This window comes from Anomaloglossus baeobatrachus, chromosome 4 (genome assembly GCF_048569485.1).
Source record: "Anomaloglossus baeobatrachus isolate aAnoBae1 chromosome 4, aAnoBae1.hap1, whole genome shotgun sequence".
Taxonomy (NCBI): domain Eukaryota; kingdom Metazoa; phylum Chordata; class Amphibia; order Anura; family Aromobatidae; genus Anomaloglossus; species Anomaloglossus baeobatrachus.
The window spans coordinates 569,708,044-569,732,985 of NC_134356.1; the positions used below are offsets into that span (position 1 = coordinate 569,708,044).

Below are 24,942 nucleotides of genomic sequence, written 5' to 3' on the forward strand. Positions count from 1 at the left end.
GCGTGTCAACACAGCCTGACCGTCGCTCTGGAGACTCTCCAGCAGTTCGGGTGGCTTATCAACTTCCCAAAGTCCAAGTTGACACCGACCCAATCACTGACTTACCTCGGGATGGAGTTTCATACTCACTCAGCGGTAGTCAAGCTACCGCTGGACAAACAGCTTTCGCTGCAGACAGGGGTGCAATCTCTTCTTCGGGGTCAGTCACACCCCTTGAGGCGCCTCATGCACTTCCTGGGGAAGATGGTGGCAGCAATGGAGGCAGTGCCCTTCGCGCAGTTCCATCTGCGCCCACTCCAATGGGACATTCTCCGCAAATGGGACAGGAGGTTGACGTCCCTCGACAGGAACGTCTCTTTCCCTTGCAGCCAAAACCTCTCTTCAGTGGTGGCTTCTTCCCACTTCTCTATCGCAGGGAAAATCCTTCCTGCCCCCATCCTGGGCTGTGGTCACGACGGACGCGAGCCTGTCAGGGTGGGGAGCGGTTTTTCTCCACCACAGGGCTCAGGGAACCTGGACCCCGATAGAGTCTTCCCTTCAGATCAATGTTCTGGAGATAAGGGCAGTGTATCTAGCCCTAAAGGCGTTCCATCGGTGGCTGGAGGGCAGGCAGATCCGCATACAGTCGGACAACGCCATAGCGGTCGCGTACATCAACCACCAGGGCGGCACGCGCAGCCGTCAAGCCTTCCAGGAAGTCCGGCGGATTCTGCTGTGGGCGGAGGCCACAGCCTCCACCATCTCCGCAGTTCACATCCCGGGCGTAGAAAACTGGGAAGCAGACTTTCTCAGTCGTCAGGGCATGAATGCGGGGGAATGGTCTCTTCACCCAGACGTGTTTCGAGAGATCTGTCGCCACTGGGGAACGCCGGACGTCGATCTCATGGCGTCACGGCACAACAACAAGGTCCCGACCTTCATGGCACGGTCTCAAGATCACAGAGCTCTGGCGGCGGACGCGTTAGTTCAGGATTGGTCGCAGTTTCGACTCCCTTATGTGTTTCCTCCTCTGGCGATGTTGCCCAGAGTGTTACGCAAGATCAGATCCGACTGTCGTCGCGCCATTCTCGTCGCTCCAGATTGGCCGAGGCGGTCGTGGTACCCGGATCTGTGGCATCTCACGGTGGGTCAGCCGTGGGCGCTTCCAGACCGCACAGACCTGCTGTCACAAGGGCCGTTTTTCCATCTGAATTCTGCGGCCCTCAACCTGACTGTGTGGCCATTGAGTCCTGGCTCCTAGCGTCGTCGGGTTTATCTCAGGATGTCATTGCCACTATGAGACAGGCCAGGAAACCAACGTCCGCCATGATCTATTACAGGTCGTGGCGGATCTTCTTGTCCTGGTGCTCTGATAAGGGTTTTACTCCCTGGCCTTTTGCCTTACCCATTTTTCTTTCATTCCTTCAATCCGGAATGGACAAGGGTTTGTCACTCGGCTCTCTCAAGGGACAAGTATCGGCGCTCTCAGTATTTTTTCAAAAGCGCCTGGCAAGGCTTCCGCAGGTCCGCACGTTCCTGCAGGGAGTTTGCCACATAGTTCCACCCTACAAGCGTCCGCTGGAACCCTGGGACCTTAACAGGGTGTTAATGGCTCTTCAAAAACCACCTTTCGAGCCGCTGAGGGATGTCTCTTTATCACGTCTTTCGCAGAAGGTGGCATTTCTTGTGGCAATTACCTCACTCCGAAGAGTGTCGGAGCTTGCAGCGCTGTCATGCAAATCCCCTTTCCTGGTTTTTCACCAGGATAAGGTGGTTCTGCGTCCTGTCCCGGAGTTTCTCCCTAAGGTGGTATCTCCTTTTCATCTCAATCAGGATATCTCCTTACCGTCATTTTGCCCTCATCCAGTTCACCAGTGTGAAAAGGATTTGCATTCATTAGATCTAGTGAGAGCACTCCGGCTCTACGTGTCTCGCACGGCGCCCCTGCGCCGTTCAGATGCGCTCTTTGTCCTGGTCGCTGGCCAGCGTAAAGGTTCGCAGGCTTCCAAGTCAACTTTGGCTCGGTGGATCAAGGAACCAATTCTTGAAGCCTACCGTTCTTCGGGGCTTCCTCTTCCTTCGGGGCTGAAAGCCCATTCTACCAGAGCCGTGGGTGCGTCCTGGGCATTGCGACACCGGGCTACGGCTCAGCAGGTGTGTCAGGCAGCTACCTGGTCTAGTCTGCACACCTTCACAAAACACTATCAAGTGCATACGTATGCTTCGGCAGATGCCAGTCTAGGTAGGCGAGTCCTTCAGGCGGCGGTTGCCCACCTGTAGGAAGGGGTCGTCTTCGGCTCTCTTTTATTGAGGTATTCTTTTACCCACCCAGAACTGCTTTTGGACGTCCCAATTGTCTGGGTCTCTCAATGGAGCGACAAAGAAGAAGGGAATTTTGTTTACTTACCGTAAATTCCTTTTCTTCTAGCTCCTATTGGGAGACCCAGCACCCGCCCCTGTTCCCTTCGGGCTGGTTGTTCTTTTGTGTACACATGTTGTTCATGTTGAATTGTTCTTTTGGTTATGGTTTCAGTTCTCCGAACATCCTTCGGATTGAATTTACCCCAGACCAATTTATAAGTTTCCTCCTTCCTGCTTTTGCACCAAAACTGAGGAGCCCGTGATCCACGGGAGGGTGTATAGGCAGAGGGGAGGGGTTACACTTTTTAGTGTAATACTTTGTGTGGCCTCCGGAGGCAGAAGCTATACACCCAATTGTCTGGGTCTCCCAATAGGAGCTAGAAGAAAAGGAATTTACGGTAAGTAAACAAAATTCCCTTCTTTATAAAAATCACCTGCCGGATGGTTTGGTCCGATGGGTGTCACTGCTCTCCAGACCGGCACCGCCTCTTTACAGTGATCGCCTTCCTACTTCTTCTCAGGCCCGTGTGCATGACGCGGCCTGTGTCATTCACACAGGCCGGCATTGAGGTCCTGCACAGGCGCACTTTGATTTGCCTGGCTCAGGGCAGATCAAAGTATTATAGTGTGTATGCTCGGGCGGTCTTTAACGTTTCCTCGTGCCTGCGCATTACAGTACTTTCATGTGCCCTGAGCAGGGCAGATCAAAGTGTGCATGCGCAAGACTGCAATGGGCTGGTTAGAAGGAGGATGGCGATCATCGCACAGAGGAGGCGCCAGACTGGAGAGCAGCAACACCCATTGGACCAGACAGCCCCTTAAGTGAGTATTATAAAAGTCTTTTTTATGTTCTACAGAGCGGCCTGGGCTCTTATATACAGTATTCTGGAATGCTGTATATAAAGGCTCAGTGGTGGTGGCTGCAGCTTATAGTCGCCAAATCTGGTGGCAGGTTCCCTTTTTAAAGTAAAAAAAAAATGATGTAATGTGATGGATAAATTTAACATGGTGTCTTATGACCTAACACCCCCTTTAAGAGCTAGAAGGAGGAGCCCGTCAATAAGAGCTACTTCTTTTTTTGGCGCACTTGGCCTCCCAAAAGGTTACATAGCCGGCCATTTATTTCAATGACTGCCATATAATACTACATGGAAAACCTTTACTATGTGCTTATAGTGGTGCAATGCTACTGTCACGTTAGATTTAACAGGATCGAGATTTTGTACATGACTAATTATATATGGAAAATTCAAATTATTGAATTTCACAGTTACCCAAATAATAAGGTAGTTAAAGTTTGTTATATAACACTGGTTACTTTTTTTTTTTTGGGCTGTTTTTACCAATGTACAGGGGACATTCAGCCTACTTCCTGCATAGCACAGCAGACTTGGGTCTCTTAGGACCCCCAGTAGCTCCTGCTCCTTCCCTACACCCAGCGAACACAATAGCTGGGTCCAAAGGAGAAAGCGCATAAAGTGTCTTCTGTTCAGTATACTCACGGCTTGTTCAGCTCTGTGTATACAGCAGTCAGTTTATTACCATTGCTGCCTTCCTATCTCTGCCTTCTCTATGAGGAATCTGGCTGAGTCTTTTATATATAGCTCTCTATTCTGGCAGCTACATGGTCGGGTGAAACATAAAAAATCAAAAGATCTTCATTAGAGTGTGGGCAATAAACAACCATAAAAGGGATCGTCATGGTAGGATGAAAGCGGCATTATTTGCATTCACATTTTAGAGTATCAGTGCAGATATTTAAAGTCGTTGGGCAGGCCAGATGTAGTTAAAGGCAGTCAGTCAGTAGGATTAATCCTCCTAAGTCGTCTTTATTAATTACCAGTGTGAATATCTGCCCCAGATCGCAGATATCATTTTATAACCTGCATGACCATATAGACACCTCAGGAGGGTTGATTCTATTGACAGATTCTCTTTAAGGTCCCTCAGAACATGTTATAGAATTGTTTGACGTGTCTAGGAGTAAAATATTGTTTTGCTGCTTCCCCCCCCCCCCAAAAAAACCTCTTTCCTCTTGTCCATCAGCAAAAGAAATTTATTTTACTGATTCTGGACATTCCCTTTTTTGTTAGTCAAAAATGAATGCGTCCTGCTTCAAAGCTGCAGAACAGAGTTGCAAAAATGTATTCTCCAGACACCTTCTGTATCTGCATCAGTAGGTAGTCTCTTAACAATTATCGTTATCTGCTACAATTTCACCTAATAACCTGTAGTTTCCTTGACCCTCTGTCTATGTTCCTTGCTCTGTCACAGGGAGAGACCTTACTTATCCCATTATAAAAACATGTCTGGTTGACTTTAAAGGCCCCTTTACACACTGCAACATCGCTAGCGATATCGCGTAACGTCACCGGTTTTGTGATGTAATAGCGACCTCCCCAGCGACATTGCAGTGTGTGACACGCATCAGCGACCTGGCCCCTGCTGTGAGGTCGCTGATCGCTGCAAGCCGTTCAGGACCATTCTTTGGTCCTTTTGTTTCCCGCTGCGCAGCATGTACCTGTATGTTTGACACCGTTACAACGACATCGTTAGCGACCCAGCCCATAGGCGTGCTAGCGTTCCCTTTCCAGCGAGGTCGTTCTGCAGGTCCGTATCGCTGCTGCGTTGTTGGCCAGATCTGGCTGTTTGACAGCTCACCAGCGACTGTTAGAGACTTTCCAGTGATCCCGGCCAGGTCGAGATCGCTGGTGGGATCGCTAGAAAGCCTCCATGTGTAAAGGGGCCTTAAGGCCTATAATGTTTATCATCATCTGATTAGTCAGATGCCGGGAAATGTTACAGTAGATCACTTTGTTAAATTAAATGTCTTTCTGCAGTTCTCACCCACAGACATGGAGAGTGGAGATCCTCAGTGGACATGGGAAAAAGGAAGTCAAAACTATGTGGCAGCTGAGTGCCAGACCTCCTGTAGACCACGTGTCATTTGATGTCCTAGGTACTGAATCCAATCTGGTATAACCTGTATTTTATCTTATGTTCACATTGTTATGTTGTTGAAAATAACAGACGGCAGTGGTGAGAGCTCATCCGCAGAAACTGTTTTTGACTTCTTCAGTAATAAATAGATGGATAGAAAGGTTATGAAGCTCTAGAAATGTTAGTAGCTTCTTAAAGGAAAGCTATGTTTATATGTTTATTCAAATTTAGGGTTTTTGTGTTAAATATATTATTTAAAAAGTTAGTGAGATTTTCAATATCACAATCTGTATTAAAAGTAAAAAAAATGGAGATCTTACAATTTTTGACACTGGCCACTGAGGCTTTTTTAGATTCCTTACTGTTTCAGGAAACAACACATGTACATAGCCACAATGAACAGACTCTGACACTATCTTTTCTATTGAAGCATCTAATGAGTGAGTACAAAGCTCAGTGTAAAGGGAGGAGGAGGTGGTGAGCTGTGGCATCACCTTTTTGTGATTGATGGATCCTGTGTTTAAACGCTGTGTATAGTTATGTTACTTCCCATTATAATCCTTCCTCTAATGAAAAAAAACCTGCTGAAATTGTTTCCTGAAAGGAGATTAAAAATATGACTAAAGAAGCAGCACTGTCCAGAGTAAAACTTGCATTTTGTTTTGGGGTTTTTTCAGCACTGTAGTGGTGCTTTTAAATCTAGGTCCCCAGCCCCGTCTCCACCCTCCAGCATCTGCACCTTTTTTCAGTGTTGCTATGATCCTGCGGCGCCATCTTCAGCTCGTAACGTGCGACTGTTCGGAAGTCAGAAGTTATGTCACAATCTCTCAAGACAAGTGTATGAAAGCAAAAATATTGTGATCTGAAGGAGAAAAAACTGCACATGTAAACAAAAACCTTAATAAAACAATAGGTCATTTTCTGATGACAGGTTTTCTTTAAGTCCATAAACTTCTCAAAATTGAAATTGCAAAACCAAGAAGGAAAAGGTGTGGAAGAATGGAAATCACAGGATTGATAGGCATGTTAATGGTATGCAAATGAAGCAAAAATGGAAACCATGAGATATTTGAACATTTTGTGATCTCGTTAACATGTCTCAATCCTTTGAGTTTCATCATTTTACATTTCCCTCTTAATGTTGCAATTTCAGTATAGATCCAAGTAGATATAACTAATAGGGTATAAAAGCAATGGCCATGAATGAAGTGACCGGATATTTCCATCTGTACCAACAGACCATTACTGGAAGGTTTGGAGCAGCAGAAATAACATTCCCTTTGCACAATATGAACTCGACCTTAATTTATTGCTTTTAATACAGAGATTTATTGTTTAATTTATAAATATTCCATGTTTTTAATAATTGTTCATTTCTTTTTCGCTCTATTGGGAGACCCAGACAATTGGGTGTATAGGCTATGCCTCCGGAGGCAGCACAAAGTATTACACTCAAAAGTGTTAAGCCCCTCCCCTTCTGCCTATACACCCCCCGTGCTCCCACGGGCTCCTCAGTTTTTTTGCTTTGTGCGAAGGAGGCAGACATGCAAGCACAGCTCCACAGATTAGTCAGCAGCAGCTGCTGACTATGTCGGATGGAAGAAAAGTGGGCCCATATAGGGCCCCCAGCATGCTCCCTTCTCACCCCACTCTTGTCGGCGGTGTTGTTAAGGTTGAGGTATCCATTGCGGGTACGGAGGCTGGAGCCCACATGCTGCTTTCCTTCCCCATCCCCCTCAGGGCTCTGGTGAAGTGGGATCTTATCGGTCTCCAGGCACTGAGACCGGGCTTCATCCACAACTCCTGTGGAGCCTGATGGATAGGAGCCGATACCGTTCAGGGACATGGCCCTGCATCTTAAAGGTACTCTGTATCCCTATGGGGACCGCGCACGGCATCACCTCAGCTTTGCTGGGTGTGCTAGTGCACCGGGGACCGCGGCGCTGACCGGGTCTATATGTGCCATTACACACTCAGCGTCGCTGAGTGTGTTTATATGTAAGGGCTACCGCACTGACCGCCGTTGCCACGGGACACTGCGGCGCGGCTGGGACTTGTAGTTCGCCGGGGACTTTCACGCGACCGCGCTTTTACGGCGGCCGCGTTTATTACTACAGTCCCCGGCTTCATTGCGGCCTAGTTTCCCTTTTTTTCTCCCGCCCTCAGCCCTGACAGGCAGGGGAAGGGCGGGACGCTGCACGGAGCGAGCAGCAATGAGGGCTGGAGTATGATTTACATGCTCCACTCCCCTCACTGTGCACAGTGTGAGCGCCGTTTCGCGCTCTTTCTAGGCCACGCCCACAGCTTCCTCAGCTCGTCAGGACGCCGCAGCCATTCCTGTCAGCTCCACCGACGCTGCAGAGAGGGACATATTCGTGGGAGACCCAGACACGGTCTCTGGTGGCCTCACAACCGCTTAGGCGGCTGGTAAGCAGCACATGTGGTGCTAGCCCCATGGTGCTGTATTGTATTGGTACATTATTTGTGTACTGTATATAATTTACACTGTATGAGCACAGTTCTTTCTGGCTATATACCCTATTGTGTTACTCAGGGAAAACTATAGCATGGCGCCCACAAAAGGCAGGGGTGCCAAAACACAGGCTTATTATGTTGCCTGCGCCGCATGTAAGACCCAGCTACCGGCAGGTTCCACTGACCCTCATTGTGTACAGTGTTCGACCCCTGTGACACTTCCTCAGCCGGATCCTCTGCTAAGAGGGGCCCAGGGGGAGCCACCTGTTGACACTGTCCAGGTGACGGGGACTGAGTTTGCAGCCTTTAAGAATCAACTCTCTGAGACTATGGCTTAAGATACTAGAAGCCTTGCAGTCCAGACCGGTATCTCAGCAAAGGGACTCTGTTGAATCATTGTTCCCTGACCCCCCTCAGTTGGACCAACAATGTCCTCACGGGGTATCTCGTACATCCCAGACGGAGGGTTCGGACTTAGAACCTAGCCCCAGATCGTCTAAGCGGGCCCGCTTAGAATTTCCCTCGACATCATATTGTTTAGGGTCTCAGCGGGGGGATTCTCTGGTTGATGATGCGGAGACAGCTGATCAGGATTCTGATCCTGGGAGCGCTCTCAATCTTACTTCTCCAGACGGGGACGCCATAGTGAATGATCTTATTGCATCCATTCATCAGTTGCTGGATATTCTTCCCTCAGCCCCTCCGGCGGAGGAGTCAGATTCTCAGCAGGAGAAATTTCGCTTCAGGTTCCCCAAGCGTACACAGAGTATGTTTCTAGACCACTCTGATTTCAGAGAGGCAATCCAGAATCACCATGCTTGTCCGGATAAGCGTTTCTCTAAGCGCCTTAAGGATACACGTTATCCTTTTCCCCCGGAAGTGGTTAAAGGTTGGATTCAATGTCCCAAAGTGGATCCTCCAATCTCCAGACTGGCGGCTAGATCCATACTTGCAGTGGAAGATGGGGCCTCGCTTAAAGATGCCACTGACAGGCAGATGGAGCTCTGGATGAAATCCATCTATGAAGCTATCGGAGCTTCTTTTGCCCCAGCATTCGCAGCCGTATGGGCGCTACAAGCTATATCAGCAGGTCAAGCGAAAATTGAAGCGGCCGCGCCACAAGTGGCTTCCATTACCTCCCAGACCTCGGCAATTGCGTCTTACGCTATGAATGCTGTCCTGGACTCTGTGAGCCGTACGGCAGTTGCGACCGCCAATTCGGTAGTAGTCCGCAGGGCCTTGTGGCTACGGGAGTGGAAGGCAGATTCCGCTTCCAAAAAGCGTTTAACCGGTTTGCCAATTTCTGGCGACAGGCTCTTTGGCGAGCGCCTGGATGAAATCATCAAACAATCCAAGGGAAAGGATACATCCTTACCCCAGCCCAAGCAGAACCTCTCCCAACAGAGGAGAGGGCAGTCGAGGTTTCGGTCCTTTCGGGGCGCGGGCAGGTCCCAATTCTCCTCGTCCAAAAGGTCTCAGAAAGAACAAAGGAACTCTGATGCATGGCGGTCTAAGTCACGTCCTAAAAAGGCCATTGGGAGCACCGCTAACAAAGCGGCTGCCTCATGACTTTCTACCTCCTCTAGTAGCATCCTCGGTCGGTGGCAGGCTCTCCCGCTTTTGCGACACATGGCTGCCACAAATAAAAGACCGCTGGGTGAGAGACATTCTCTCTCACGGTTACAGGATAGAGTTCATCTCTCGTCCCCCGACTCGATTCTTCCGGTCCTCTCCGCCTCCCGAGCGAGCCGAGGCTCTTCGGCAGGCGCTGGGCACCCTGAAGGCAGAAGGAGTGGTGGTCCCTGTTCCTCTTCAGCAACAGGGCCACGGTTTTTACTCCAACTTGTTTGTGGTCCCAAAGAAGGACGGGCCCTTCCGTCCTGTCCTGGACCTGAAACTTCTCAACAAACACGTAAAGACCAGGCGGTTCCGGATGGAATCCCTCCATTCCGTCATCGCCTCAATGTCCCAGGGAGATTTCCTTGCATCGATCGATATCAAAGATGCTTATCTCCACGTTCCGATTGCCCCAGAGCACCAACGCTTCTTGCGCTTCGCCATGGAAAACGAACACCTGCAGTTCGTGGCACTACCATTCGGCCTGGCAACAGCCCCACGGGTTTTCACCAAGGTTATGGCTACTGTAGTAGCGGTCCTCCATTCTCAGGGTCATTCTGTGATCCCGTACTTGGACGATCTGTTGATCAAGGCACCCTCTCAAGAGGCATGCCAACACAGCCTCGACGTTACCCTGGAGACTCTCCAGAGTTTCGGGTGGATCATCAATTTTCCAAAGTCAAATCTGACACCGGCCCAATCGCTGACGTACCTTGGCATGGAGTTTCATACCCTCTCAGCGATAGTGAAGCTTCCGCTGATCAAACAGCAGTCACTACAGAAAGGGGTACAGTCTCTCCTTCAAGGCCAGTCACACCCCTTGAGGCGCCTCATGCACTTCTTGGGGAAGATGGTGGCAGCAATGGAAGCAGTCCCTTTCGCGCAGTTTCACCTGCGTCCCCTTCAATGGGACATCCTACGCAAATGGGACAGGAAGCCGACGTCCCTCGACAGGACCGTCTCCCTCTCTCAGGCGACCAAAGCCTCCCTTCGGTGGTGGCTTCTTCCCACTTCATTATCGAAGGGGAAATCCTTCCTTCCCCCATCCTGGGAAGTAGTCACGACAGACGCGAGTCTGTCAGGATGGGGAGCGGTTTTTCTCCACCACAGGACTCAGGGTACGTGGACCCGGCAAGAGTCCTCGCTTCAGATCAATGTTCTGGAAATTCGGGCAGTGTATCTTGCCCTGAAAGCGTTCCAGCAGTGGCTGGCAGGCAAGCAGATCCGAATTCAGTCGGACAATTCCACAGCGGTGGCATACATCAATCACCAAGGCGGCACACGCAGTCGTCAAGCCTTCCAGGAAGTCCGGCGGATCTTGATGTGGGTGGAAGCCACGTCCTCCACCATATCCGCAGTTCACATCCCAGGCGTGGAAAACTGGGAAGCAGATTATCTCAGTCGCCAGGGCATGGACGCAGGGGAATGGTCCCTTCACCCGGACGTGTTTCAGGAGATCTGTTGCCGCTGGGGGGTGCCGGACGTCGACCTCATGGCGTCCCGGCACAACAACAAGGTTCCAATGTTCATGGCAAGGTCTCAAGACCCCAGAGCTCTGGCGGCAGACGCCTTAGTTCAGGATTGGTCGCAGTTTCAGCTCCCGTATGTGTTTCCTCCGCTGGCACTGTTGCCCAGAGTGTTACGCAAGATCAGGGCCGACTGCCGCCGCACCATCCTCGTCGCTCCAGACTGGCCGAGGAGGTCGTGGTACCCGGATCTGTGGCATCTCACGGTCGGCCAACCGTGGGCACTACCAGACCGAACAGACTTGCTGTCTCAAGGGCCGTTTTTCCATCTGAATTCTGCGGCCCTCAACCTGACTGCGTGGCCATTGAGTCCTGGATCCTAGCGTCTTCAGGATTATCTCAGGATGTCATTGCCACTATGAGACAGGCTAGGAAACCAACGTCCGCCAAGATCTATCACAGGACGTGGAAAATTTTTCTGTCATGGTGCTCTGCTCAGGGTTTTTCTCCCTGGCCATTTGCATTACCTACTTTTCTGTCCTTCCTTCAATCTGGACTGGAAAAGGGTTTGTCGCTTGGCTCCCTTAAGGGACAAGTTTCTGCGCTCTCGGTGTTTTTCCAGAAGCGCCTAGCTAGACTTCCACAGGTACGCACGTTCCTGCAGGGAGTTTGTCACATCGTTCCACCTTACAAGCGGCCGTTAGAACCCTGGGATCTGAACAGGGTGCTGATGGTTCTTCAGAAACCACCATTCGAGCCAATGAAAGATATCTCTCTCTCACGCCTTTCGCAGAAGGTGGTCTTCCTAGTAGCAGTCACCTCTCTTCGGAGAGTGTCTGAGCTAGCAGCGTTGTCATGCAAAGCCCCTTTTCTGGTGTTTCACCAGGACAAGGTGGTTCTACGTCCGGTTCCGGAATTTCTCCCTAAGGTTGTATCCCCCTTTCATCTCAATCAGGATATCTCCTTACCTTCTTTTTATCCTCATCCAGTTCACCAATGTGAAAAGGATTTGCACTTGTTAGATCTGGTGAGAGCACTCAGATTCTACATTTCTCGTACGGCGCCCCTGCGCCGCTCGGATGCACTCTTTGTCCTTGTCGCTGGCCAGCGTAAAGGGTCACAGGCTTCCAAATCAACCCTGGCTCGGTGGATCAAGGAGCCAATTATCGAAGCTTACCGTTCGGCTGGGCTTCCGGTTCCCTCAGGGCTGAAGGCCCATTCTACCAGAGCCGTGGGCGCATCCTGGGCTTTGAGGCACCAGGCTACGACTCAGCAGGTGTGTCAGGCGGCTACCTGGTCGAGCCTGCACACTTTCACGAAACACTATCAGGTGCATACCTATGCTGCGGCGGATGCCAGCCTAGGTAGACGAGTCCTTCAGGCGGCGGTTGCCCACCTGTAGGAAAGGGCCGTTTTACGGCTCTCTTACGAGGTATTATTTTACCCACCCAGGGACTGCTTTTGGACGTCCCAATTGTCTGGGTCTCCCAATAGAGCGAAAAAGAAGAACGGAATTTTGTTTACTTACCGTAAATTCCTTTTCTTCTAGCTCTAATTGGGAGACCCAGCACCCGCCCCTGTTTTTTTGTGTACACATGTTGTTCATGTTGAATGGTTTCAGTTCTCCGATGTTCCTTCGGATTGAAGTTACTTTAAACCAGTTTGTAATTATATTTCCTCCTTCCTGCTTTTGCACCAAAACTGAGGAGCCCGTGGGAGCACGGGGGGTGTATAGGCAGAAGGGGAGGGGCTTAACACTTTTGAGTGTAATACTTTGTGCTGCCTCCGGAGGCATAGCCTATACACCCAATTGTCTGGGTCTCCCAATTAGAGCTAGAAGAAAAGGAATTTACGGTAATTAAACAAAATTCCGTTCTTTTATCATGAAAACCTGTCATATTTAATTTACAAAATGTGAAAACATGTGGCATTCCATGTTGTGAGATGAGAGCAGCACATAGATGTTGTGTTTTAGTTGATATATATTTGGACGTGGGCATCCTGACTGTCTACATACAGGCGCAGTTTACTTTCAAGCTCTCCTCCTTGCCTGTATGTATGTGGTAATCGTTCTTGTCTTGAACATGATGGAGGTTTTTTTAGGGCTTTTATGTGATACAATATTATTGTTCTTGTTTTGCTAGACATCCAGAATGATATGACAATGAGCGGAGACAGTGAAGAGACTCTTTATTACCAGTCACAGATCAGCTGCAGTCAAGTGCACTTCTTGTGAAAGTGACCAGTCCGGTAATGCCATCCAAATCCCATTGTGATATCACTTTATAAATAGTGTCTCTGACATTTACTTATAACTTGGGTCCAACTTCAGCTTTATTCACACAACAGTCTTTCTTGTGCATTGTCTGTCCTTTTTAAAAACAGACCAATGCAATTCAATGGCACTTTTCACACACTAAAGGAAACCTTAAAACATGTGCCCCAACTGCATGCTCTCCGATTTTTATTTTTTTTATTTTATTTTTCCCCCAGACACAAATATGAACATGGTTTTGGGCATAAGGCCTAAAGATTCCACAAACCTTAGATAACCAGTGGCCAAAAGCTATCTCTCCTGACTCCTCCCCCCCTTCCTATGTACATTAATGCTTGGCCCAGAATTCAAGTGTACTTAATGAGCAGAAGAGAGTAAGCTGCTGCCCAAATGCCACTGGTTTCAGTTTCTCTAGGAAGAACAAAAGGATTCAGTGTTTTTATTCCAAACTTTCCTGTTGTGTATGGGGCCTCCTGACTCGCCCTAGTAATCCACTACAAATCATAGTGGCCACATTGATTTAAAGCAGGGAAAGAAGGCTTTTTCTAACTACGTTCTTTTTCCAATTCAGCCTGTAAGCAGCGCAATCGCTGTCCGGTCATCCTCCTCACTCGACCCCCGGCTGCTGTGACCTCTGAAGTCCGGTGATGTCACGTCAACTTCCGGAATTGGGAGTTGACCCGGCATCACCAAGGCGGGACCCAGTTTTCCTGAGTGACTGCGCTGTGAGCAGAGTTTCATCGCGCGTCATAGCATCTCTCGTGCTTGCGGCGCTCTAAGCGGTGAAGGTGAGAACACGCAAGATGCTGGGCTATGACCACAGTGAAACTCCACCCACAGCACAGTCAGTTAGGGAGATTGGGTCCCACCTCAGTGATGTCGGAATTCCAGAAGTTGACGTTACATCACCGGATATCTGAGGTTGCAGCAGCCAGGGGTCACGTGATAGGGATGAGTGGACAGCGATAGCGCCTCTCACAGGCAGAATTGGCAACAGAAGGTAGTTAGATTTAAAATGGGGAAAGAAGGCTTTTTCTATGTGGCCACCATGCTTTGTAGTGGATTGCCTCTTTAAGACTGGTGTTTCATACATTTAGTCTTAATAAGGAGGTGTGCAGGAATAAGATACCCCAAATGAAGTAAGAGGCGCATGTCAGAGACTGGAGTAACGTTTCTGAACTAATGGATGCCACCACTTTTGATCTCTTGGGCAGGCGTTTCCATGACTCTTCCTGTTTCCTTCCATTTTAGTCGAGATTGCAGAAAGTGTCATGAAAACGCCAAGTCACAATCTCATTGCGCAATTTTGTTTTTACCTTTTTAAAGTGTTTTACACCAGTATCCAATCCTAGATGGTCCCACCTAAATTGATGAGTTTGACAACTTTAATGGGTATGGGGAATATATTTCAATCCATTGACTGATGTTTTGAAAGGTCACATTTCTTTGCATATTGTCCTGTGTAGGTTCTGTTCTGTAATGTACGTTTTGCATACTGCTATAGTATTGCAATATGAGCACATGGACATGTCAATGCACATTCTTTTATTACTCAAAATATGGCAAACAGTATAGTTAAAGAGAATGACATGTTATCTTTCCTTTTACTGTAGATTTATTAACACAACGTGCAAGAAATAAAATCTTTCCACAATATTTGTATCTATTGCACCAGCAGTAATGTCCATAGTCCACATCCAAATGCTTTTGATCAAAGTCTACAAGTCAGTCCAATGAATTGCACACAAAACATCCAGCATTGTTAGCTCTAGGCTGCAAAGTTGTGCTGTAAATTATTTTAATATTGTGGCCTGTGGAAAGATGCTGTGTCTTCACGTATAAGTTAGTTTAGTGATCTGATTCCTTTCTGAATTAATTAACTGTAGGAAAACTCCATTGCAATCTAAAAATCACTATCTAGCGCACATACTCGCAGGCCTTCTCTGTGAATGCCACGTAGAAGCTACATTTATCATGTTAAGCTCTTTCTTCAGTAGAGAACCAGATGAAGAGGCCTTTAAGTCCGTGTCCTGGGCGGAGTTGACAGCGCTCGTCAGATGGTGATGTGTTGTGTACCATGTTTTTTTCTCCTAGTTCCTTCTGCGCAGGAGGATCATTAAGAGCACAGCGCTGAGTAGAATGCACAGAGTACAGACCGTGGGCACCACAATCTCCGTCACCATCTCCATGTGGCTTGTCAGTGGGTCTAGGATGAGAAAATTCCATCATATGAACACCAAAGACGACAGTATTGGACGGTCTAGCCCTGCAAACGTTCCTGTTATTAAATGGCTTCCTTAGTTATTCCTGACTGTGCCGTACATGAAAAGTGTCCTAACAAATTTAGCACCATGTCTTTCACTCCAGTAATAACATTATTTGGCATGAAAAGAGGCCATAGACATACATTCATTGCTGACAATCAGGATGGCCAATATCCCTCTTCAACATGTCTGTACCATTTTTACCTACATGGTAATGTTATGTACAGCTCCAGCGTCTCTTATCTCATAGGAAAATTATAGAAGAGGAGATCACTAGATTACACCCCAATCTTTCTAACAATCCACTTTCCTCTAATATCCAGTCATTGCACAAAATACGAGTTTTCAGTTAGGCCATATATTCCATATTGGTTTCTGAAAGCACATCTTACCATAAATAAGCCGCAGTAAATTTGCAGCCGCATTCCTCTGTTCCTCTGATTTTTCAAGAACAAAAGAGACAAAAGTGGGGTGAGCATGGAAATCTGGTGACATAAAATACTGCACGATCCCAAGTTCTTACAGCTCCACGACACACTGGTGTGCTGTGAGTTTACACAGGTGCTCTTATATCAACCATCTACAGGACTTTTCTGTAATGGAGTCACATCCTTAGCACAAGTGACCAGTATGATGCAGAAATCTCTAGATCCAAACATTATTGTACTATATCTTCTTCCATATAGATGTCTGCACCACCATTTTCATTTTTCTTCTGTAGAAGCAGCATGGTCAAGACTCATATATGTGATAACAACTAGGGAATAACAAAATACATGCACATAGACTGTCCCTATAAAACTTAAATACTTTATTAAATCACTTAAAACCACACCGTGTTTACTAAAAGTGCACAGGATAGATTGCTAGCCCTCAATAGCTGCACCTATCTGTGCACTGCCTTACAGCGGGGGTTGGCACCCTAAAAATGCGATGTGGCGCCCCCACTCCACGACGACTCTCCCTGCTGCCCCTGAAGTCCCTGCCGGAAAAAAGGTGCAGTGCCTAAGAGTGCAACAAATAAATTGGTGTGGCAGGTGGACAGTAGGGAGGAAAATTCAAAAACTTATCTCATTGATATGAATAAAATAGTAATTTCAAGCCTCAACGCGTTTCTCCCAGAAGTGGGTTCCTCAGGAGGCCAATAGTAAACTACAATGGTGGTTCAGGAAAACCCGCTGTAGCCTGATGGCTGATTCAAAGAGGGGATCCTGATGATAAATAACACACTGCAGACCCAAATAGTGCTGGTGTCTGAGGGAAAGCACCCTATTCAATGAGATCACCAATGATCAATGATCTCATTGAATAGGGAGTTTTTCCCTTGGACACCAGCACTATTTGGGTCTGCAGTGTGCTATTTATCATCAGGATCCCCTCTTTGAATCAGCCATCAGGCTACAGAGGGTTTTCCTGAACCACCATTGTAGTTTACTATTGGCCTCTTGAGGAACCCACTTCTGGGAGAAACGCGTTGAGTTTGAAATTACTATTTTATTCATATCAATGAGACAAGTTTTTGAATTTTCCTCCCTACTGTCCACCTGCCACACCAATTTATTTGTTGCACTTATCTTAGGCACTGCACCTTTTTTCCGGCAGGGACTTCAGGGGCAGCAGGGAGAGTCGTCGCGGAGTGGGAGCGCCACATCGCATTTTTAGGGTGCCAATCCCCGCTGTAAGGCAGTGCACAGATAGGTGCAGCTATTGAGGGCTAGCAATCTATCCTGTGCACTTTTAGTAATCACGGTGTGGTTTTAAGTGATTTAATAAAGTATTAAAGTTTTATAGGGACAGTCTATGTGCATGTAGAAGCAGCATGGTCACACAGTTTTCTGCACTATTGGCGAATGACCAGATATTACAGCAGCTACTGCTGGAATGAACATCCTTTGAACACTCTAGCATTGTCAATGATCTGATCCCAATGCTACAGTGGTAATGCCACGTCTTAGCTCTCTTTTTGTCTTAAAGGGAATTTGTCAGTGGAATTTCACACGCCAAACTAGTTATATGCACATGTAGCTCTTTCAAAGACCATTCCAGCAATACCTTTTTCATGGCCTGTCCATTCCTCCATCACTGAGAAATAAGACTTTTTGGCATATCAATTGAAATGCTGAAGGATTATGGTAGATCTGAAGCCTCTGTCACTCCAGCTCTATTCTCCGCCTCCTACTTGACTGACGTCTACTTTGCCTGAAGTCACACAACATAGAGGCTGTCAGTCAAGCAGGTGTAGGTACGGTAGTGATGGGCAGGGAATAGAGCTGGAATGACAGAGGCTTCAGATCTACCATAGTCCTTCATCCTCATTTGCATATTGATTAGACCGCTGATTTCTGCGAACCAGACTGGCCATGTAAAGAGATGCCTGGATTTGTCTATGAAAGAGCTACAGGGGGTATGGAATACTGTTCCAAATTGTACATGGAGGGAATGTTACAATTGGACAAGAGAGCACACCATCAATAAATATTTATCTTGCAAAAGTATTTCAGAGCAGACACTAAAAGTTTTATATAGAAATTACCCCAAGTTCTCATCAACCTTTAAATACCACATTATTTTTTTTTTTTACATTTCTAGACATTCATATAGTCAGGTCATATTTTGACATTTTATATAACATCCAAAAACGTTGAGCTCATATTGTCAAAGTGAGGATGGAAACCTTTCACAATCTTTCTATGGTGGGACTTAAGGTGGCTTTACACACTACGAGATCGCTAAAGCGATCTTGTTGGGGTCACGGAATTTGTGAGACACATCCGGCCGCTGTAGCGATCTCGTTGTGTATGACTCTTATGAGCGATTTTGAATAGTCGCAAAATCGTTCAAAAAACGCTCATCGGTGACATGCCCCCCTCTTCCCAATTATCGTTGCTGCTGCAGTAACGATGTTGTTTGTCGTTCCTGCGGCAGCATATATCGCTATGTGTGACGCCGCTGGAACGACAAACATCACCTTACCTCTGTCCACCGGAAAAGGAGGAAGGAAGGAGGTGGGCGGCATGTTCCGGCCGCTCATCTCCTCCCCTCTTTTTCTATTGGGCGGTGGTTCAGTGACGCTGCTGTGATGCTGAACGAACCGCCCCCTTAGAAAGGAGGCGGTTCGCCGGTCACAGTGACGTCGCTGCACAGGTATATGCGTGTGACGCTGCCGTAGCGATAATGTTCGCTACGGCAGCGATCACCACATATTGGCCGTACGATGGGGGCGGTTGCTATCACACTCGACATCGCTAGCATCGGCTAGCATCGGCTAGCGATGTCGCAGCGTGTAAAGCCCGCTTTACTACAATTTTTTGGCATTTAGTAAATGAATGGTGTAAAAAAAAAAAATATTGCTTTGTAAAGGTGCCCTTCTCTGATTTAAGAATTTAAGATGTTTTCTGACTGATCGGAACCGCATCTAGTTTTCTATTCCCGTAATTTTAGTGGATTGTTATATATTGGGATGAATAGTAATGGATGACCATGAAGACGTTGGTCCAATGTGGATGGAACAAGTCATAGCTCAGAAGTATATCCTGTCATTTGAAAAAGCTGAATTATGTATGTAATTATATCAATTGTTTGTGTCAAATTCTTCTCATGATATTTTTTTTTTCTCTATGTGAATTACACTATGTTCATATTTTTCGCTGTTTTTATATATTTGTATCCAATGCCAGATTTGCAATATTAATAAAGAACAAAACAGGAAGTCTATTGGATTTGATTAATATTAGTGGTATACAATTCATACACTATTACACAGAGGTCCAAGAACATTTTAAACGGCCTGATCGAGGGCTTTGTTCTTTGCCTTCAAGACTTTGTAATCATGTATTGGGTATAATAAATGGTCAAATCCCTTTTTCCTAAAGTCTTACAAGGGTCCAGGAAACTGAAGTATTGAGGCTTGTTTCCAGGGTCTTAGTACTGCTATGAAAAGAAAAACACTGGCTGTTGACCCATGCCAATCAGATGAGGCAACTATTCTGGTGGGTTCAACAGACAATATAATTTATATAGGGATTTCCTGACTGTCAGAAGATCCCCCTATGCATGTTGGATTGGTAGGGTCTGACATTTGGCACCCCCATTGAACAGATATTTGAAGAGGCCTCTACACTCGAGTACTTCTGTCTCGTTCTTCTGTACATTGGTCACTATTCCAGTGATTCGGACAAAGTTGTAATACCCAACACAGCCGCTACTAAATATGCAGAGCAATGTAAACAATGAAGAAACCACCATGCTCATGTGTCGCTGTCTCTTTACACCGAGAGATCGATAGAAGTACGAACTGTCCGACCAGATACCAATCTGATATTGATACCAAATTTAGAAAGAGTCCAGCAATGCAGAGATGATCCCATAATACTTTACACTGATTCCATTATGGTTAAAACAGGAGATAAAAAAAAAAAGTTGTGTATCATGAATAAAGCATTACCTGATAAAACATGTTGTCTAGGTCATGGGCTCCTGTATTTATTGAATACTTTGTTTTAACCAAGATGGAATAAACGTTAAGTCTTGGATCATTTCTGCATTGTTGGACTCTTACGTTTGGTTTTGAAAAGCAGATGTCTGTGCAAGCTGCGAGACCTCAACACATTGGCGGTGGGCTGATATTTGGTGCAAATTCAATCTATCGATGGCTTATCTTAAGATATGAAAAGATCATCGATTTTTATAGCGTTTGAAAACCCTTTTAAAGGGTTGTCTCATGACAGTTCTTTATGGTGGAACCATACCATATCCTATATAATATATATGCACAACAGCTGTGACATGTACAATATGTTGGCCGCTCATGTGTCTGTTGTCTGAATTCACTGCTATGAAAGTTCTGACCATAGCCTAGAGGGAGAGCATTCAGGACACCTTTTTAGTAGCCCTAGTACAGCGGAGAAATATCAAAATGCCAGTGCTCACTGGGCTTGCAAAAGTAGAAAGAAGTTTTATTCCTCCGTCCCCATGAAAAAAAGCAATGTTTCAACATCTTATGGTCTCTGTTTGACAAAGATGTTAAAAGTTTTTTGTTTGTTTGTTTGTTTTTGTTTTTTTTTTTTTTACACGGCTAGAGGAATACAAAGTCTACATTTTCAATTCTGGTTTCCAAGTGTATTTTTTTGTTTTTGTTATAAGCTCCGCTGCACTTTTACTTTGAGTGCTGTGGACATTTTTCTATAGTACAGAATAATTTACCAATTTCAGACATGTTACATTGTCACACCAGATTATACCTTAGTGGCACTGCACACCTCCAGACATACATATCTCATAGCTATTTACCTTCCGCTAGGAGTTGGTTGGTAGTAGAACATGTCTCTGTAGAGATTCGATGCCAGTTTTCCACCTGACAAAATTAAGTTTCAGTAACTTAGTATGTTATCCAGCTGCTTAAAAGAAGGTATGTTAAGCCATCTGCATAAGTAGTATTAAAATCTATCCATATGAAGCCCTGTATTGTGACCCTGTCTTTGTGTGGTGGTTGACACCACCCTTTAATCCATTTTTGTTTTAGCTCCTCTGTTTTCTTTTTCTTCAAAATTGACCACCCTTTCATCCCTTCACGGCACTCTATCCACACCAGTATGCCTCTCTTCCTCTCTGCTACGTACAGTTAGCATACTCTACTCATTCTTAAAATGCTTGAAACCATCTTCTCCCACCATATAATGCAGGAGATCCTCTCGTAAAACACTGAACAATCCGCTCACACTCTCCATTTGACTCCTAGCTGCTGGTGACATCTCTTAATTTTCTTAACATTCATTGCATATCTTCTGTCTCGTTTTACTGTGCCCTTTGGTCGTCAGTCTGACAAAAACTACATACAACCCCTGGCAAAAATTATGAAATCACCTGTCTCAGAGGATGTTCATTCAGTTGTTTTACTTTTATTTAAAAAAAAAAAAAAAAGCAGATCACAGACGGCACAAAACTAAAGTCATTTCAAATGTCAACTTTCTGGCTTTAAGAAACACTAAAAAAAATCATGAAAACATAATGTGCTAGCCAGTAACTGTTACTTTTCAAGACCAAACAGGGGGAAAAATTATGGAATCACTCAATTATGAGGAAAAAAATTATGGAATCATGAAACACAAAAGAAAACTCCAATACATCACTAGTTTTTCGTTGCACCACCTCTGGCTTTTATCACAGCTTGCAGTCTGAGGCATGGGCGTTAATGAGTGACAAACCGTACTCTTCATCAATCTAGCTCCAACTTTCTCGGATTGCTGTTGCCAGATCAGCTTTGCAGGTTGGAGCCTTGTCATGGACCATTTTCTTCAACTTCCGCCAAAGATTTTCAATTGGATTGAGATCCGGACTATTTGCAGGCCATGTAATTGACCTTATGTGTCTTCTTTCATGGTATGTTTTTACAGTTTTTGCTCTATGGCAGGATGCATTATCATCTTGATAAATTATTTCATCATCCCCAAACATCCTTTCAATTGATGGGATAAGAAAAGTGTCCAAAATTTCAATGTAAACTTGGGCATTTATTGAAGATGTAATGACCGCCATCTTCCCCAGTGCCTTTACCTGACATGCAGCCGAATATCATCAGTGACTGTGGAAACTTACATGTTCTCTTCAGGCAGTCATCTTTTTATTGTTTAGCTTTTCTGTATGTAAATACCATTTCCTTTAGGCGGTTTCTTACAGTTCGGTCACGGTTGACTCCAGTTTCCTCCCATTCGTTCCTCGTTTTTGTTGTGCATTTCCTGGTTTGGAGACCTATTGCTTTAAGTTTCCTGTCTTGACGCTTTGAGGTCTTCCCTGATCTACCAATATGTTTGCCTTTAACAACCTTCCCATGTTATTTGTATTTGGTCCAGATTTTAGACAGCTGCCTGTGAACAACCAACATCTTTTGTAACATTGCGTGATCATTTACCCTCTTTTAAGAGTTTGATAATCCTCTCCTTTGTTTCAATTGACATCTCTCGTGTTGGAGCAATGATTCATGTCAGTCCACTTGGTGCAACAGCTCTCCAAGGTGTGATCACTCGTTTTTAGATTCAGACTAACGAGCAGATCTTATTTGATGCAGATGTTAGTTTTGGAAATGAAAATTTACAGGGTGATTCCATAATTTTTTTCTCATAATTGAGTGACTCCATAATTTTTCCCCCTGTTTGGTCTTGAAAAGTAACAGTTACTGGCTAGCACATTATGTTTTCATGATTTTTTTTTTGTGTGTTTCTTAAAGCAAGAAAGTTGCTATTTAAAATGACTAGTCTGTGATCTGCTTTTTTTTTTTTTTTTTTTTTTTTTTTAACAAAAGTAAACCACTGAATGAACATTCTCAGAGCCAGGTGAGTTCATAATTTTTGCCCAGGGGTTGTATATGACTTATTTGTTTTAAGTTATCATGACCTGGGTCTCACTGAAGTTAGTGTTGAACAGTCTGACACTACCTCTGCAGCTGTTCTCTTGTTTGATGGACTATAATTTGTTCATATTCCAAGACCTGAGAAAAGACACAAGGAGGAGGTGTTGCCTGTTTCTTTCATCGCAATGTGTTTTTCAGGTCATCCACTCCCAGTACCCTCACTTACATTACACTCTTTTGAGACTCACACAATCAGATTCTTCCATCCTTTCTCCCTGTAGATGGCAGTTATGTACTGCCCTCCAGATCAACCCCACCTGCAATCTGTCTTCCCCTTTTTCTCTCCAGTGACATATTCACACTCATAAGGAAATTTATCATTCCCATTGATAATCAATTTTCCTCATCGGCAGCTAATTTACTATTTCTAACCTCTTCTCTTGGTTTTTCTGAACTTACCCAATCTCCTAAACATGGAGACAGGAATACTTTTGAGCTGGTCTTCTCCCGAGGGCTCGGCTCAGTGTATGAATTTACTAACTCACTGCTCTCGCGATCTGACCATAACCTTCTTTCTATTAATATTTGTCACCCAACTCAGGACAGCCCTACACATCACACACAAACAGAAATCTTCATGCCTATAATACCCAGCAACTTATGAAGAATTTACACTCCTCATTGTCACCAATCTCCTCATGCTACTGTTTCAAGGGTATTTTTATTGAGGGATTTTAAACAATAACTTGGAAGGGGGGGGATCTGGGAACATGCACAAAGAAGAAGAAAAAAAAATATCCAAAAACAGTATTAATACCCTTTTTAAGGGTCTAAATATAACAATTCACATATCAACTACCTAAAAGGGAAGGTTTAGGAGCAAGGGAAAAAAGGTGAGGAAAGGAAGGGTAGGAGGGGGGAAGCAAGAAGGGTGGGGAGAGGGATCTCCTCACACTACTGTCCCAATTTATCTACAGAACATAAGACACTCAAGTGCCCTGCATGAAGCAGCACCCACTACACACAGAGTACGTTAACATAGGCTTTGGCAACCCTGGCACACACCACAAACATTTTGCTCAGCGTTAGCAGTACTTCAAGAGTGACGAATATTTGTGGAGAAAATGACATTTGGCAAAAGACTTCATTCACTATAAATGTATGCTCAAACCCATAAATTTTCCTTTTTACCTTGCCAAACAAGCATTCTTCACCATCCTGATCACCTCACTTTCCAATCATCAAAAAGGACTCTGAACATTTTTACTCCTACTTTAGTCCTAAAGTGTAAAGTGCAGGCCTGATCAGCAACCAAAGTGTTGAAGATTTGGCCACTTATTTTATTGAAAGAATTGACCATATGCGACAAGTACAGTAATTATCTCCCAAACACCTAATAACATAGCCTTTCACTTTTCGCCTTTGTACCAGTCACAGAGAAACTTTCCAGGCTCTTCGCTTCTTCTCACCCTACTTGCAGCACCAGTGATCCTACAGTCATGGCCAAAAGTTTTGAGAATGCTACAAATATTAATTTTTACAAAGTCTACTGCTTAAGCTTTTGTAATGGCAATTTGCATATACTCCAGAATGTCATAAAGAGTGATCAGCTTAATAGCAATTACTTGCAAAGTCAATATTGGCTAAGAAAATTAACTTTAACCCCCAAATAACATTTCAACATCATTGCATTCCTGCCTTAAAAGGAGCAGCTAACATTGTTTTAGTGATTGTTCCATTAACACAGGTGTGGGTGTTGATGAGGACAGGGCTGGCGATTAATCAGTCATGATTAAGAAAGAATTACACCACTGGACACTTTAAAAGGAGGCTGGTGCTTAGTATCATTGTTTCTCTTCAGTTAACCATGGTTATCTTTAAAGAAACACGTGCAGCCATCATTGCTCTGCACAAAAATGGCCTAACAGGGAAGAGTATCGCAGCTACAAAGATTGCACCTCAGTCAACAATCTATCGCATTATCAAGAACTGCAAGGAGAGAGCTTCCATTGTTGCCAAAAAGGCTCATGGGCGCCCAAGAAGGACCAGCAAACGCCAGGACCGTATCTTAAAACTGTTTCAGCTGCGGAATCGGACTACCAGCAGTGCCGAGCTAGCTCAGCAATGGCAGCAGGCTGGTGTGAGTGCTTCTGCACACACTGTGAGGCGGAGACTCTTTGAGCAAGGCCTGGTTTCAAGGAGGGCAGCAAAGAAGCCACT

The 24,942-nt window shown here is 45.5% G+C and overlaps 2 protein-coding genes across 3 annotated transcripts in view; one reads left to right on the forward strand and one right to left on the reverse strand.

Moving 5' to 3' along the window:
* ZWILCH (zwilch kinetochore protein) overlaps positions 1-16,172 on the forward strand; it is a 117,278-nt gene extending 101,106 nt beyond the window's left edge. For both annotated transcript variants that reach the window (XM_075346057.1, XM_075346058.1), the window contains exons 17-19: positions 5,181-5,299; positions 12,983-13,088; positions 15,208-16,172. In XM_075346057.1, coding sequence (XP_075202172.1) covers positions 5,181-5,299; positions 12,983-13,074 — 211 coding nt within the window. In that variant the 3' untranslated portion in view covers positions 13,075-13,088; positions 15,208-16,172. The remainder of the gene's footprint in view (positions 1-5,180; positions 5,300-12,982; positions 13,089-15,207) is intronic.
* The window catches only part of LCTL (lactase like), a 91,950-nt gene continuing 81,687 nt past the window's right edge, over positions 14,680-24,942 (reverse strand). Inside the window, exons 12-14 of the mRNA XM_075346059.1 lie at positions 20,667-20,730; positions 15,770-15,814; positions 14,680-15,319 (exon numbers count right to left, since the gene is read on the reverse strand). Of these exons, the coding sequence (XP_075202174.1) occupies positions 15,204-15,319; positions 15,770-15,814; positions 20,667-20,730 (225 nt within the window). The 3' untranslated portion in view covers positions 14,680-15,203. The remainder of the gene's footprint in view (positions 15,320-15,769; positions 15,815-20,666; positions 20,731-24,942) is intronic.